General features: G+C 41.3%; 1 protein-coding gene across 3 annotated transcripts; it reads right to left on the bottom strand.

Annotated features, from left to right (window-relative positions):
* Positions 1-5,093: 5,093 nt before the first annotated feature.
* Positions 5,094-16,881, bottom strand: RNF138 (ring finger protein 138). 3 transcript variants are annotated; one of them, XM_038129366.1, is made up of 8 exons: positions 16,347-16,881; positions 16,023-16,169; positions 15,286-15,451; positions 13,674-13,789; positions 10,760-10,828; positions 10,178-10,283; positions 9,302-9,409; positions 5,094-7,930 (listed from the first exon to the last, which is right to left on the bottom strand). In XM_038129366.1, the coding sequence occupies exons 2-8, from the start codon at positions 16,058-16,060 to the stop codon at positions 7,862-7,864; spliced, it is 672 nt and encodes a 223-aa protein (XP_037985294.1). In that variant the 5' UTR covers positions 16,061-16,169; positions 16,347-16,881; the 3' UTR covers positions 5,094-7,861. The 3 variants fall into 3 exon arrangements, with proteins under 3 accessions (XP_037985294.1, XP_037985293.1, XP_037985292.1); XM_038129365.1 differs by lacking the exon at positions 16,023-16,169 and having other exon boundaries at positions 10,760-10,825; positions 16,347-16,880; XM_038129364.1 differs by lacking the exon at positions 16,023-16,169 and having other exon boundaries at positions 16,347-16,877.
* Positions 16,882-17,566: the final 685 nt, after the last annotated feature.

The raw sequence follows: 17,566 nt of genomic DNA, 5'->3' as shown, positions 1-17,566 counted from the left end.
TGAGTCGAGAAGGGCAAGAATGCTCTTTTAAAAGCCTAAGGAATTTAATTGCAAAATGCAATTTCAGCTAACTACTGAGAACCATAAACCCAAGTAAAATTAGATCCATACATATAGTGTTTTTTTAGAATTTTTAGTAGGTAGTTTCATATTTGAATAGTTTTGTTAATCTTCTGTAAGTCAGCAGAGATGCGGTGGTAATTTTGCCATTTGTATACTGTTTACCAAACAATGGTGATTCATGACTGCTCATTGACATTTGGGTGGATGCCTGTCTGATCGCAAGTTTCAGTGTCAGCTTCAAGTGATATGGATTCATTACATAACGTGAAAAGTGCTGGTTTGCAGAACACTAGTGTCCCACTCACAGTAGCGCTTATGGTTCAAATATGAAAAGAGCAGAAGGATACTTAGATGGTCTATTACTCTCAGATAGTGGATTGTCCCTTGCCCTGTCTCAAGCTTCCTGCATTATCTTGCACAAATTGTGTTCACTTTTTCGGTTAATCTCCCGAACAGAGATACTATTGCAGTGTTATCTGCTTGGCTGATGAGGCAAAAGCAGCAATGAAGATAAGAGCTGTCAGACAAACCTGCAAGATTACAGACCCTCGATCAAATCCAGAATGCTAGAAGTTCAACACCTAAATATTTAAAGTTAGAAAGCTCCAGTGTTTACAAACCTAGCAAGTGTCATGTGGGATGTAATGAAAAAAAGTGAAAATTACACCAGACATCAAAGACAAGTGTTCCAACTGCTTTCAGAGAAGCAAACAAGGCAGGTTTGCTTTAAGAATTTATCAAGAAAATGAAGCAGACCTTTGGCTTCCTCGCACTGCTTAGCTACAGGTAAATTAAAAAACAAGATAAAAAGCAAATGGCAGAAACTTGGGTATAACATTGCACACCTTCCTGCCCACTGCCACTTCAGACCTACTTTAACCATCATTTTTTGTATGTATAAGAAAACAGTATTTCATAAATTAAATTGAAGGAACCCGGTTGTGTTTCGGGCTGTAAATCTCCCCGGCTAGTTTGGGATTTAAACCCGCACGGATCCTACATGGACGAAGTAAAGGACGAGAAGCGCTCTTTCTCCACGTGGTTCTGATGTCCTGTTTTATTAGCTGGAAAGGGACATCTGGATCAGAGACCGTCCAGGTGCAAAAAGAGGAAGAGCTCCAAACCCAAGGGACATTTATACCCGCGGAATGGGAGGCGGGGATGGAAGGCCGCAGCCAAGGGGACACCAGTGAGGAGGGGCAAAGGGAGGGGCTACAGGGGACAGACCACCTTATCCGAGGGATACACCATCTGAGGGGAAGGGGAATCATGTCTAAATACCTATATAGTGCATCACAACATTAAATAACTACTTATACAGGATTACACCTCCCTCCCTCTCCCAGGGTGCTGAATCTGTCTGACATGTTTTTACACAAACACATTTCACACTAAATATGAGTGAGATGACCGTGTGAAACGAACTGTCGCTGCTCAGCAGCTACCCAAGCGGCTGTGGCTGGCCACTATCACGACACTGCAGAAGCACACTCCAGGGACACTTCATTCTTTCTCACATGAGGCAACATAAGCCTTAGCTGCTACAATTCCTCCTTTCATACCAGAGGGCTGTCCCAACCCCAGACTATTGTGAACGCTAAGAAGGGACAACGCAGCACACCTGGACGGGGCACTCGGCAGACCTCACACCACCGAGGCGATGGAATTAGCGAGGGCGATGATAAGTGTGCAGTCTCACAAAGGCAGAAGTCAGGAATGAGCACTAACCCCTTGTCACTGTCACAGAATGAATCAGTCCCCAGCTGCCCCCGTGTGCCTCCTGGCTGCACTACAGCGCCCGAGCTCGAGAGGACTCTGGAGAACGCCCTTGGGCAAGGAGAGGTCTTGCAAGTACATGGCGCTTGCGAAAATGTGTCACATTTAATGTTCCCTGGTGAACAGGGGAGCACTCCATTCTTCCCAGAGTGAAGTCCAGGGGGCCACACTGCTTACCTGCCACAGATGATAAGGCAACATACATAAACCCAAAATTTTAAGATTTTAAAGTAAGTTGCAATTATTCTTTCTGTAGAATGGAATGAACCCAGCCAGTCTCTTAATCCCCCCAAAATCCATAAAAGATTTACTGCATTTTATGAAACATCAGGAGAGAAATTCCGTATCTAGTGTTTTGGAGAGCAACTACTTATTGAATTATCACCCTTAAATACTTTATTTTAGAGTACCCAAAAATACTCAGTGCCCTCTGGTGGTTTGAATTATGAAAGACAAAAAAAATCATAAAAGAAACTACTCAAGTTTGATCAGTCTCACAACTCAGGTGGCATATGAATCTCACCTTCTGTGGCAGTAGGGCCACAGCAGTTACCCTGGAGAAAAAACATCCCACACTCTTCAGTCCATACCTGCAAAAGCAGAGAACCTAACACAAGGTTTTCTAGGCAAAAAAGGGTGCTATTACAATCAAAGAACTGGGCTTTGTGAAAAGTTTTTGATTTTCAACCTGGTCCTAATCTCTCCAATCCTAAAACAAATCCTCCCCCGACAGAAAACAACAAAGTAAACACCTTAAAATGTGTTGAAAAGCAATAAAATCTATCTGCTAAGACTTTCCCATTCTTTCCAAGTGCAAACACATTCTCAGAAACATAAACTCCTCCAGCCATAGAAGTAAACATGCCTGGAGAACTCCATAAATTATTGGTGCTAAGCTTCTTAGTTACTGTATTTACCCCTGTGGCCCATACCAGCCCCATATTAAGGGCACAGCCAGAGGAGCTTATAAAACATACAGAATATGAAACAATAATTAGTAGCCAAGTAATATAATTGTAGCAATTTAACTGATGACTACTTTAAAAGAGAGAAAAGGGAGTGGGAGGGAAATGGGTAGTATATATTTATGGGAACTGCTGTAGGGAAATGCACATGGAGGAAAACAGGTGGTGAGACACTGGAACAAGTTACCCAAAAAGCTGTGGTTTCCCCAGCCCTGGAAGTGTTCAAGGCCAGGCTGGATGGGGCTTTGAGCAGCCTGGTCCAGTGGAAGGTGTCCCTGCTTATGGCAGAGGGCTGAAATGAGATTATCTTTAAGGTTCATTCTAACCCAAGCCATTCAATGAAAAAATGAGTGACAGAAACACAACGGTAGAGAAAGACTATGAAATAATAGTAAGAAGCACTTTTCTCATTGACAACACATCCTCATAAGATTAAGCAATTTCATAAAAACAGTATTCTGTCTCTAAGCCCTGGGAAATAACCTACAGCTTCACAGAGCTGAAAAATGCCTCTAAATGTATAGAGTACTTTAAGGCACAGATTTGAAATACAATTAAATGCTTCTCCACAGAATGCATTTGGTAGTGATGGCTCCTCCCTCCCTCCTTGCCCTCAATTTCCTAACAACGTGAGTAGTGATGAGGCAATAAATGTAAAATTCACTTTCTTAGCTCTTTCCTGACCATGTCCACAAAAATGTTACAGATAAAATAAGGCTGGCTAGAGCTGGAAAATGAAGAGGTGAAAACTGGTCCTTCACAAAAGCAGACCTAGAGTTTGAGAAACATAAGAAACAGTACAGACCTACTCTACTCATGAGACAAAAAAACACCCATGCTTTGACCCTAGTAAATCTGGCAATGCCCTGGGAAGTAGAAGTTTTAACATTATTGACATTATTGAAATGCCTCCTCATTGCAGACACCCTGAATTTTGTCTCTTTTTTTTTTTTTTCTCTCAAATACAGCCACAACAGGAAACAAAAGAAACACGATTTCTGGAGCAAATGTACACTGTATGGAGAACGGACTATGTAGTTTTTGTGCCCTTTCATTGCTTGTTTCTCAAATTCTAAAAGAAACCTGATTATGCCTTTGTCAGATATTCTTGCAGCTCTTCTGTCTTGCAACAAAGCAGCCTTGAATGTCAGGTTCTGTAGTCATTTCACAAATGTGCACTTCACCACATGTAGTAAACACTGTCCCATCCCCTAACAGTGTCCATGAGTTGGTGTGTCTGTTTCTGCATAAAACAAAGGATATAAAAAAGACACCATTCACTCTTTTATAGCAGAGTCACAGACACATTCAAATCTCACCAGACTCAAAAGTCAAATATAAAAAAGAGGGACCCAGAAATGCTTCCCAAACACAGAAAGCCTTCTAGTCCCAACCACCTGTCAAAAAATGAACTGGGTGCACAAAAATCCCCCTCTCTCCCTGGGAATGAGGCCCTGGCTTAAGGCTGGAGACCAAAGGGCAGTTTTACAGAGCTCAAGTATCCTATAACCAAGATACCGCCAATGAGAATTAAACACATCACATGCATTCTCTCTCAGCAGTGAAATATGAATTGCTGTAATAAAATCAAATTAAATGAAATCTCTAACAAAGGGCTAATAAAGAGATCCAGAAGATACAGCAGTTTACTTAGAGATTAGAAAATTAGATTCTATGGGGAAAGAATAAATTAATAAAAAAGGAAATTTACATAGTTTTGTTACATTTCCATCATTTAAAGTAACACATTAAGTCAATTTTATTATTGTATCTGTGTGTCCTTAGAATGCAAAAGCACAGGAAATAACCAAAGGTTTTTTTAGCACAAGAACAAAGGGCAGAAGGATAAATCATCTAGCTGCCACTTGGCTGGTTAAAACTTGTAACCAGCCCAAATTTACTGGCAATTCTTTCTTCAGAAAAGCGTTAAATCTTCTCAGAAAACCTTTTAATAACAAGGTTTGTTCATGGCCCCAAGTGTCACAGATCTTTCTGTCTCCTTTTAGGACGTTATTTCTCTATTAACGTTACATGGAACAGCAACAAACAAACATGGAAACAAGAAAATATGCACAAAGCAGATTTGGGTCAACCTATAATTTTTTCTGCTTGTTGGAAATTCCCAAGGTATGACATAAGGTATCTTGTCTCAGCTCCAGATGCATCACCAGTCACATCTCATCATTCCAGCAGCATACACACCGTTCAACAATTTAAAGTGTGTAGACATACAACTGATCACATAGTTAAGTTTTTGAAAGCATCTGAAAAGGAAGAAGTAGCACTAAGGGAACTGATCATCTTTATTATGCAACAAAACAACAAATAGAAAATAAAATACTTTAATAGGAAAAAAACCAGAAGGTACAATTCAAACATAACATATTGAAACAATACATAATGCAACATGAACATGAAAACATTGTTAAGAAGCAATCTTCTAGTAAAGATTTCATGTTTTGGGCATCACCCATCACAAATACACAGCTTTTTGCGCATGTCTGAGTTTCAGTGAGAAAGATCATGACCAGCAGTAACATATTCAAATAATTTAATTTTCATTAAACGTTTACCTAGTGAATGTATTGGATGCAATCTCTTAATATTAAAAGTACAAAATCTTAAGCAAGGCAGCACCTGCCAATACAGATTTTAAATAAAGATAAACATTTTGAAAGGTTTGTTTATATTGCATTAATACACACTTGTTGGTTTAAAATGTGTATTCAAGTCTCTCAACATTTAAACATGACTAAAATGCTCAGCAACTATGCATCAAGTGACAACTAATTATTGCTATAGAAAAAATTGTTTCCCAGAGTTTTAAAACAGATGTCATTTCACTCGTAATTCCCAAGATATATTCAAGTAATAGAAATAACTAGTTCCAGCGTCCATGAGGCATTCAGAATCTGTATTGGCTGTAGGCATTTATTGCCAGATCATATAAACATTTTGTTGAAGCTAAAAAAGTTAACTAGACTTACTTACATCTAACTGTTAAACTCCTTAGGAAATGTATGCAGTAATAAATCCCCACAGTATGGTTTGTTTTTTTTAAAGGTAAAACTTCATCATCAGGTACCTTGACGTTCTTTCCTGTATAAGGGCACTGTTTAATAGTTGGCTTTACTGAGCAAAAGTAAAAATCTACATTTTTCTCTACTGGCTCAGTGAACCACTCCAAATCAGTATGTGGTTGCACAAGCACTAGAGATGACAGACAAGTGAGAATACACAGATGTGTATGGGGGCAAACAGGGAAATTGGAATGCAAGTTTCAAGTGTGGTCTGCTGTCAAAATACTGTAGTGAGACAGTAACAGAATGCAAAAAATTAGTTTTTTAGTTATAAAAAAGTACATAAGCTTCAGACAAGGTTTTTGAAATAGATGCTATTTCTGAAATAGACAGCTTTCTCTGAATTTTAGCCAGCAATGCCTTCAGTAATGTTTTACACTCAAAAAAAAAAACCAAAGATAGAAAAGGAAAGTAAAAATGTATAGTGGGTTAGTTCTAACACTCAATAAATTAGAACTTTCAGTTCTGAAACACATTACATTGTAAAATGAGGCATTTCAACCTTACCAGTTTTGGAATATGAAACATCTCAGCATTTAAAGAATAATCAAAACCTCTGTTTGGAGAGGAACAGGGAGGCAGAGCACAAGCAGCAGACTGTACTTTGGTTGCACAACTGATATTACGACAAATAAATCACCATCTAGACTAAAAAAATTACTGGGGATGTTTTCCACCACATATGCAATGCTCATTAATAACTATAGCTTGACAATGAGTGATGGAAACACAGAATGCAGTCAGTCCTAACAGGTGTATGTTCAGAACACTATTTAAAACTCCAAAATGTATGCTGTGCAGCCTTCTTTCTCCTTCTCTCTTTTAGTATTTTATAAAAGATCCTGAAGTTTTTACAAATGGATTTTCCATTTAAATTCAAAATTGCATTATTAGTATTTTCTCAAATTTTAACGATGGGTGGGAAGGTGGAAATCTAGAACAGGAACTCTTAAAATATGTTGGTCACTATTTTAGAGTACGTTTTTTTCTTCTCAACAGTTTTTGAAGCCTTTGGATGCATGACATGTACAAGTTTTAAACAGCTTTACAAAAATAAAAGGTTTTTGTAGGTGTGAAGCTGGTTTAGTTATTTAGCTACACAGCCTTCAATGAAAGACAGGACAGACCAAAACTGCAATTCCAAATGCAAAACTAGAAGTTCTTAAAAAGCTCCAGCAAGACCTGGTCACAGGCATAGGCCAAAAAAAGTATACCTTTTGCATGTCACCTTGAATTGCTCAGAAAAATGTCATCTTCCTTAGGAGTACAGAGAATATGCCTCATCACATTAGTAAGCAAGCATCCTATTTTAGTTATTCCCAAAGAGGAAAAAATAGATTTAGTTATTCCTAGGCATTGGCATCATTCTTTCTCAATGAAAGGTGAAAAAAGCCCTGCTCTACATTGTTGATCAGTAGAAAATAATTTTTTTAATATTTTAAGCTGTTGTTATTTTCAGTCACATAGCAATAGTAAAAAACAAATCACAACATCAAAATAAAATTAGTCCTTGGCAGGACAAATGCCTGTCCTCGGCAGGAAGAGAAAAAAAATAAATTATCATCTCATAAGATACCTTAGAAGACAGCTGAACTTGAAGAAACCCAACAGTACAACAGAGCATCATTGCATGTCTTTCTAAAGACAGTTTCAAAGTTGGTTTTGGTGAATTAAAACATCCTACATTAATCATATGAACATGTAATTAACAGAGTAGTAAAAGTTAAGAGAAAAATCAAGACAAGAGTGAGAAGTTCCAAAAATGTCCCTACTTCCACAGGGGCAGAACTCAGTCAAGATGTCAAGCCTGAGTTTCAGCAAAATCATTTATCAGAAGTCCTTATGAGTGTGAAAAGAAGCTTAGCCCAAAAAGTGGGTACTGAAAAACATTTTTATTAATATACCCTTCAGATCGCCAACAGAATAAAGTGATTTTTCTCTCAGATAATCAGTATGAAGATGAAGGGGGCTCTACTTTTAAAAGTTCACATGACAGGATTCTTGAACTGCATTTTGGTATTGGGCTTCTTCATCAAGCTGAAGATTCTAAACAAAATGAAAACATCATCAAAATGGACAAATACTCAAGATGTAGCATAGTCATTAGTTTAATCATTCATCTGCTATGTTTTTACATAGGAAATGGCACCTAGACAAAGACTCTATGTTACTAGATGATTGTTTATATTGCACAGAATCTTTTATTGAACCAAGTACCAAGAGACATACGAGACAGGAGAAGAATCAGTAGAGTGGGATAAGGCTCATTAAGCAGAAGGGGTCCATCTTCTCTCCCTGGCTCAATTGCATTACAGAACAGCCAGCTCAGGAAAGATGACTGTGTCACACAATTCTTTTAACAGGGCTTCTAACCAGCCACAACATCCTCCATTAATAAAACCAAAATGGGATCCCCAGACAAGAGTAATCATAGATTGCTTTCCCATTTTAGGCAATGTGTTCCCAACAAACACTGAACACAAAAAGTCTGCTACTTTTTGCAGGAATATCCTCCAGGTTCTTCACACGCCAGAGTGATGAATCTTGTAAGTGCAATTCTGGCAGTTTCCCCAGATCAGAATTCCTATCACCAGTTTTAGGTCATCATACTTGCACTCATGGTGAAGAGCCCAATCCCCCTATCAAACCCTAGCTCTTCAGCCCTTGATCAGAGCTCACTCAGATCAAAGGACGAGATACATCATCTCTGCCATCCTGACCCAGTGATGCTGCCTGTGACTCAAATACTATACCTGTTGCACACCCCAAAGCCTGTCAAACTCTGTAGAAAAAGCCACAAACTCTCCTGCTCTCTGATCCCACATGCAGAACACCAATGGTTGGCTTGAATAGCACTGACTACATCTGTCTATGTAGTTCTCCATCTACTTAAGATCATTTACTCAAAGAGAGCCTGAAAAGAGGCAACCTAAACACTGATTGACACATCTCTTTTTCAGTCTCTCTCACAACATACAGGAAGAGCAGCTGTAGCAGCAATACCAGCTAGTCAAGCTGCACATGGAGTCCTGAGAATATAACTTCACAATTTCTGGATTAAAAGGTCAATAATGTCCATAAAAAGAGTGGCATATATTTTATTTCCCCCAGAAACAGCAGCAATAAACTGTTCTAATAAACAGAATAAAAGCAATAAATAGTTCAGATTGAGAACACTAAGCCAAAGACTTAACTCATCAGCTTGGAGCAGCTTGACTATTGACAACACCTATTCCCAGCAGCACTTCATGTTGATAACAAAGTTTAAGAACAGACAGGTCTGCTTCTGAGTTCCATACAGAACAGGAACACAGCATGTCCAGAACACGTTAGGTACAAAATTTTTATTTGGCATTTTGATTTTTAGGAAAAAAGTTACCATTTATTCCTCCACACATCAAAGAAGAAAAAGCTTACCACAAATTCTCCGTAGTCAAACCGGTGTCTTAGATTTAGATGGCTAACAAGATTTCTAGTAACCTGGTTAGTATCTGCCCAAGGAAGAGATACACAAATAGGACAGATCTGAATTTGGAGAGGGAAGGGAAGAGACAGAATAAAATAAAAAAAGTTATTGGCAACACAGAATACATTAAAAACATGCTCTACAGGAATAACTAGTCTATTACTCATCCACTACCAAAATACAGTAAGACATTAACAGCAAATCATACTGCTAAGTGTGCTTTTCCTCAATTGTGTAACATTCAAAAGCTACATTTCAACTTGGTCAATTTCTAAAGTGTTTCTCTTTGAAGATTATCCTATCTGAGTTAATTTAGAAAAGAAAGTGCCTACTGCATTCTATTTATTGTTTGGATTTTCATAAAATTGAGATGATCAAGTAGGACAAAAGGAAAAATAACACACCCCATACAGATTAAAATAATAAAAAACCAAACAGATTTTTCTTTTTCAGACCCTTTGGTTACCTTGGATTACTTTTCAAGTAACTGTAGGTTTCACACTAAACAGTAGTTACATTTCAAACGGGATTCTACAGAAACACTAAGTAAAGAAGAGCGAAGCATCAGGCTCAAAAACTGAGCCTGTTTCACACCAAGATAAATGAAATAACTAAGTCAGAAATGCCTTAGAACCAGCAGGTTGGACATGAAACATTTTCACATCCAAGTCACTCCTCAATTTAAATGCACTGCGTGAAGTATATTGTCTGTCTTTCTCAAACTGCAGTGACTGTTTCAGATACAGAGTAGTGACTGCACATTTAAGATTGTCCACATAATTACAATGAAAGTAGTTTAAGAAACATACATAAGCAGCTCTACTTACCACAGGAACGATCTGATAAAGATGTCTATTATTACAGTGATCCAGCAAGCGCTGTCTGGTAAAATTGCCTTCCTGACACAGGGGGCATTTGAAGGTTGGGTGTCCACTGTAAACAGAAATACAAGAGTATTAAACAGAAAAAAGTGTTTCAGAAGTAGTGTTAAGAAAGCATACTAATGAAGCTATCATTGTTTTCCCTTGCTTCGATAACAACAAAAAACACCCCCACTGACATATTAGCAGATCTAACACTACTACCACATTGCAATTCTGAAGTACATTTACCATTAGTATGCCTAAATGCACTCTTCTGAGACTTGGGCTTCTTTTGTTCCCACTGCAACTACACCCTGATTTTGCTTTCTTGTAACACCTTTTAGTGCAAATCCTTCAGGAAAGTACTAAAATACCCAAATTCTAACAAACAGATACAAATGTACAAAAAACTACAGGATTCTATAAATACAGCCCCTGGTGTTTTTGTGTGGGGCTTTTGTGTTTTGGTTTTAGCATTAGCAGAAGTTTGCACTGTGACTATCAGAATCTATTTTAATAACAACTATAGACAAGTAAGCAACCTACCTTGTTTCTCCTTGAAGTATTTGATTATTAGCCATTTCGCCAGTATCAGATATTGCATCACTCCTGCTACTTTAAATAAAGAAAAAAAAACCAATGAAACTTCAGATTATTTTACTCAACTATCGACATTTTAAAAGTTTAACAGTAACAGATTTGGGAGAGAATACACATTAAGTCCCATGAATTCCAAGGCAACATACAATGGCACATATCCTAACCCTCACAAGTTTTCCTTCGGATCAAGGTATGTCTCAGTATTTACAGAATCACCAGGGCTGAAAGAAACCTTCAAGATCATCTGTCCAAATGTCAATCTAGCACTACTAAATCATATCCCGAAGTGCCAGATCCAGATACCTCTTGAACACCTCCACAGGCAGTGACGCCACCACCACCCTGGGCAATTTATTCCAACACCTGACCATGGTCTCAGTAAATAAAACGTTTCTACTATCTAATCTGAACCTTCCCATGTGAAACTCAAATGGTGAGGCCATTTCACCTTGTTCTTTCACTTCAAGACATGGCAGAAGAAACTGACCCTCACCTCACTACAACTGCCTTTCAGGTAACTGCAGCAATGAGGTCTTTCTTGAGGCTCCTCTTCTCCAAGATAAACAACCCCAGCTGTCTCAGCCACTCACCACAAGGACTCATGCTCCAGACCCTCCACCTGCTCCACTGCCCTTCTCTGAACTCACTCCAGCACCTCATTGTTCTTCCTGGATTCAGGGGCCCAGAACTGAACACAGGATTTGAGGTGTGGCCTGACTGGTGCTGAGTACTGGGGGACAATCACTGCCCTGATCCTGCTGGCACACTATTTCTGATACAGGCCAGGATACCACTGGTCTTCTTGGCCACCTGGGTACACTGTGGGATCATGGCTCAGCCTCTGTCAACAAGCATACCCAGCTCCTTTTCCATTAGGTTGCTTTCCAGTCATTCTTCCCCCAGCCTGTGGCACTGCCTGGGGTTGCTGTGACCCAGGTGCAGGACCCGACACCTGGCCTTGTTGAACCTCACACCACTGGCCTCAGCCCATTGATCCAGCCTGTCCAGATCCCCATGCAGAGCCTTCCTGCCCTCCAGCAGATCAACATTCCCACCCAACTTGCTGTCATCTGCAAACTCACTGAGGGAGCGACCACTCAGTCCCCTGATCTAAATAATCAATAAAAAGTATTAAACATGAGTGGCCCCAAAATGAACCCTGGGGAACACCACTGCTGACCAGGGGCCAACTGGATGTAACTACATTCACCACCTCTCCCCGGGCCTGGCCATCCAGACAGTTTTTTTCACCCAGTGAAGTGCACACCTGTCCAAGCCATGGAAGAAGCCAGCTTCTCCAGAAGATTACAGTGGGATGGTGTCAAATGTGCATCCACAGTTGCTCCCTCATCTACTATGCCAGTCAGTTTGTCATAGAAGGAGATGAGGTTGTTCAACCAGCATCTGACTTTTGTAAACCCATGTTGGCTGGGCCTGATTCCTGAGTAGTCCTGCACATGCCACATGATGGCACTCAGGATGATCTGCTCCATGATCTTCCCTGATACACCAAGGTCAGTCTGACAGGTCTGTAGTTCCCTGGATCACCCTTCTGATCCTTCTTGTAGATGGGCATTACATTGGTTAATTTCCAATCAACTAGGACCTCTCTGGATAATTTAATTACCATGATGATGCTTGGTGGCATACTACACAACTTTACAGGAAAGTGGTATATAATACAACAAACATTTGGTCAACAAGACTGGCAATGCAGGTGACAGCCAAGTATTATGAAAGCATTATGAATGTAAGACAGGTAGCACTTTTAAAGTTTTTTGACTTAGGAAGGTGTAAAAGGCCTTTAACTGCTATCTATTCACACAAATAATTTGCAACTTTTAACTACAACAAGGTAAGTTTTCTTATGCTGAGCACAAAATAAACTTTTTTTCCTAATGGAAGAGTAAAGCAGAAGAACATTTCAGAAAGTAAATTTGACTGTATATGCACCTCTAGCTAAGCCAGAAGAAACTGTACAGACATGCTAAGAATATGAATATTTACAGGCACAAATACAGTAATGGTAAATTTTTTTATACTTCTGTGATATTATAATCACAGGCATTCTACTGTAGCAAACTGCATAAATAGTGATATCAGAAAGTGTAGACACTTTGGTGAAACATTGCTGCAGCTAATTCCAGTAACAGCTTCAACTTTCAATAGACTGATGGGTTGAAAACCAAACAGAGAAGTTCAGACTGCTAAAAATAGAAAATCAATGTCAAAAAAAAAAGGCATATATAATAAAGCTCTGAGAAATGGACATATAAAAAGCTTCTCAAAAATAACCCAAAATTCCCAACCCCTACCATCAGTGAGAATATATGAAAAAAAGGTTAGCTTTACTGCCTGAAAACAAATGGCAAGTGTAATTTGATGTTATGGTGTGCAACATACTGGAAATTCCTTATATATTTCATAAGAAATCTGTTCAAAATAAATTCAATCAGAAAGCAAAAGCTTGCACAGTAATGTTTTGAAACAGGATGCCCACTAAAACAAACTTAGGAAAGGGGAGGGGGAATAAAAATAGACAGGAACTTCTCCAGAGGTAAATATTATTAAATATGTTACAAAGTAAACTGCTCAAATGCTGTCAAGGCAAGGAAAGCAAACTACAAATATTAAATACTTTTTAGGAGAGTCTCTAGAAGACATTGCAAAGCCATCATGCAGAAAGGTTTTCTTCTGTCTGCTAAGAGTAGAGAAAAAGACCTGGAAAAACTCCTATTTTGAAGTGCAAAACACAGATAATAATTAATGCAAAAAGAAATGCCCTGGAAAAAAATACTTTCCCTGAGGGGAGGGGGTGGGGAAAGAAGATGCACTCTTACACATAGAACCCCCTGATTACCTGTTCCCTGTTGCATCTTGGGAAATCTGTAAGTTTGGCATAATTGAAGAAACACCATATTCATCCTGATACTTCTTACACGTTTTATAATGCTGTCTCATCCATGAAAATCTAACCTGAAAATAAAATGCCAAATTACTGAAATCATACTAAACAATCCAGGAACAGATAGAAGGAAGAGATAATTCTGCCAACAGAAAGCAATGCATGCAGGAATTATTTAGACTTCATGTGCAGTAGAAACCAGAAGTCGTGTCTCCCTTCTGAGCATGAACACTTTCTTCACCAACAGGACATCTCCAATTCCTCTCTCCTCAGAGCCAGTGTCACTCTGTGAGACTGGAGAACATTGCCACTCAAACTGCTGGATATCTGAGAGCACTCTCAAGGATAAAAGATGCAAGAAAACACCATTTAACTGAAACAAAGTCACTGGAACTACATCTCCCAGATCAAGGATCAATAGGTGATGTGCTAGAATAGAGAGTGGCTGTGAGGATGGGATAAGCATCACTTCTCCTTCAGTCTTCTCTGGCCTCCTGTTACCACATGCAAGGAACATTTTCTTTTTGCATTAGGTGTGTTCATTTACTTATTGGCAGGGGAGGGAAACAAACAGGTGAATGATCACCAACTTAAGGCTGCCTATTGACCTTTAATTCAAATTAAGAGAATGAGTTGCTTAGATTTGCCAGAAGACAGCTGTGTTGGACATGCCCCTGTATTTCAGGTCCAACAGCACTGTCAGAAGGTGCTCACAGGTCTAGAGGCTGAACAAGATTGTATCTCACATGCCTGTGCCTAAATTCCATTAAAGTTATTCTGTTTGGTTCTTCTGTCCAGTTTATCAACTTGCTATCAGTTTCTTTTTCCCCACTTTTAATCCCAATGAATCATGTGGAACCATGCAAGCAGCTAAGGGCTCCATTAGTGCTGATCTTCACATTGGCAGAAGTCCCAAGTGAAATGAAACCAACATAAGGACTACCTGGATCTGATGCATTTTGTTATAAACAAAAAGTATGGCTGCAATCCTGCATCTGTTTATATCAAAAGAGACATAACTCTTGGTTTCAGTGAGGGTCAAGATTTCACCCAGCGCTCCTAAAATAATGATCCCTTTAGAAAGGAAATGAAAGGAATGTAAAAGGATTGATGGGGAAGGAGGAAATTACATATGATTGATCATGTGGGCATTGCAACTAATCAACTCACATATTTCGGTTTTAAATTAAATTTTATAGTGGCTCGAAGCAGTTGCATTTCCATACTGAGAGTTTCTGAGCTTTTCCATATATCTGCAATTTTCATGTTCAGCTCCTTAACTTTCCTTTTGCCAGTTTTATAGCTATATCCATTTTTTCCATCCTTTCAGGGAAAATCTGGCACTCCACTTAAAATGCCTTCATTGACAATTCAAGATGCTCTTTCAGTTTACACCTGTTAGCTGCAGCTAGCAGGCACTGCATGCCCAGTATATGCACAAGCCATACAAAGCTAAGTTCAAATTGCTACAGGCTCTTCAGCTCCAAGATGAGAATGACACACAGTAAAGGTGTGTCTGGACAAAACCATTAACAACTTATTAACTTTTTTTAAAGTTTTACTCTACCTGCTTCTCACAGCATCTACAGCCCCCAGAAGCTTTCTTCATACTGTTTTCAACATCTAGAGCCCTTTTGGGATACGTTCTTTCTTTTTTAGTCACGCTCCCCCGGCAGAGAGGACAATGTGTTCCACTTTCTCTGATAGCTGTCAAGAAGCACTTCCTGCAAAACCTAAATTGAAAAGTTACCACAAACACAGGTTAGCAAAATATACAGAGTCGGATACTTTGTCCTTGAAGAGAGCTGGATAATTGTTAGAGAAAAAAAAAAGAAAAAAAAAAGAAAAAAAAAAAAAAAAGAGAAGTATCAGAGTAATAGTTTACCGAATACAAAGTCTGACATTTAAATGAAACAATGGTGCTTACGATGAAGGATATGGAAATCAGGGGAGCTTAGCAAGGTACTCTAGATAAAACTCTTCTTATTTATTGACTGGTATTACCGAGCTGCATACCAGATTGATCACTAATGAGATATTAAATGGTGCAGCAAGCACGTGATTTTGGACAATCTTATCAGCGTAACTCCTGTTTATTGTCCTTAAGCAGAGCCAAAACCACTGCAAAGCTTCATTCAGCACGCGTTTCCAGAGACCTCAGGTCACCAGCTTTTGCAGCTCTCCCTCCTTACGCACCAGCTGCCAAAGCTATTTTGCTTTTCTACAAAGTAGCACGTTGTAATCAAACGTCCCTCTGGAAAAAAAAATGCTGAATAGATGAACTGAAAAGAGCGAACAACTCACACTACCGTCCTTGTTCGAAAAGGAACGGGGAAAACCATGAAGTTAAAAACCGCGAGTTAGCTCAGACAGCACAGCAGAACTCCCCCACCGCCGACCAGACACCCGGGGAGGTGGGGGGGCTTCTCCCAAATGACCGGTCCTCGTCGGCTACAAAAGAAAGAGGCGAGGGGAGGCTGGAGCAGCACTGGGCTCGCATCCTCACCGCCAGCGTCTCCAGGCCGAGGGTCCGTGCGCCGGGAGCGGGGGGAGCCGAGGAGCACAAGGCGGAGAGCCGGAGGAATCGAGGAAAAGGCTTGGGAAGGGGCGGGGGGTCGGGATACCCACACGTGCTGGCAGTTGGCGGTCCTCACGGGCGTTTTGAACACCTCCTGGCACACCGGGCAGTAAAAATCATCCTCGCTGAAGCACGCCGGGGCCGCCGCGGCCCCCTCGGCCATGGCAACACGTAAGGGCCTCTCCGCCAGGCTCGGGGACGACGAACAAGCCCCGCCCTGGCGGGCTGAGGGGAGCCCGGCCCCTCTTCGCTCCCGGGGGGCGCTGCCGGGGGTCCGAGAGGGGATGGCCGGGGGCACCGGCGCCGGGTGGGATCCGGGCCGAGCTGCGGCGGGGCAGCGGAACGAGCCCGGCCTGCGCTCCGCCCGCCGCCGCTCGCGGCTCCTCCCGCCCGACCCGGGCGGCCCCCGCCCCGCGCTCTACCTGGCGCTGCCCGGGGAGGAGGGACCCGGCAGCTCCGGCCGCGCTCCCGGCGGCACCCGGGGGGGCAGGGGCGGGGCCGGGGTTTCCATGGCGATCGCCTCCCGCCCGGCGGGGCTGCTACGACACGGGCCCCGCTCCGCCCTGTCCGTGAGGCTTCCCCGCTCCGCCCCCCGCGCCGCGCCCGCCCCGCCGCCCTTGCGCGCAGCAGCGGCGCTCGCAAGCCTGCACGGTGGCAGCGCTCGGGCTCTGGGCTGTTTCTAGATGGAATCGTCCAGTCCCGCTGTACTCGGCTCCCGTCAGGCCGCACCCCGAATCCTGTGATCAGTTCTGGGGTCCTCAGTCCAGGAAGGACACTGGGGTGCTGGAGCGAGTGCAGAGAAGGGTAGCAGAGCTGGTGAGGGGTGTGGAGAACCAGTGAGGAGCGGCTGAGGGAGCTGGGGTTGTTTATCCTGGAGAAAAGGAAGCTCCTTATCGCTCTCCATCTGAAAGGAGGGTGTAGCCAGGCCTCTTCTCACGATTAACGAGTGACAGGACAAGAGGAATTAACCTCAAACTGTGCCAGAGGAGGTTTAGGTTGGGCATCAGGAGGACTTTCTTCAGGGTGATTAAACATTGGAATGGGCTTCCCAGGGAGGTGATGGCATCAGCATTCCTGAGAATGTTTAAGAAAAGATGGGACACGGCACTTAGTACTGTGCTGTAGCTGATTTGGTGATGTTCGGTCATAGGCTGGATTTGATGATGATCTCAGAGGTCTTCTCCAATCTAAATGATGCTGGAATTCTGTGACTGGCACTAGCAGTGATTTTATGGAGTAGTTTTAGTGGTATTACTGAGAGTTGGGGCAG

The sequence above is a fragment of the Motacilla alba genome, chromosome 2, assembly GCF_015832195.1.
Source record: "Motacilla alba alba isolate MOTALB_02 chromosome 2, Motacilla_alba_V1.0_pri, whole genome shotgun sequence".
Classification (NCBI taxonomy): Eukaryota; Metazoa; Chordata; class Aves; order Passeriformes; family Motacillidae; genus Motacilla; species Motacilla alba.
The sequence above is the reverse complement of the archived record's forward strand: the minus strand, read 5'-3'. Positions and strand labels throughout refer to the sequence as shown.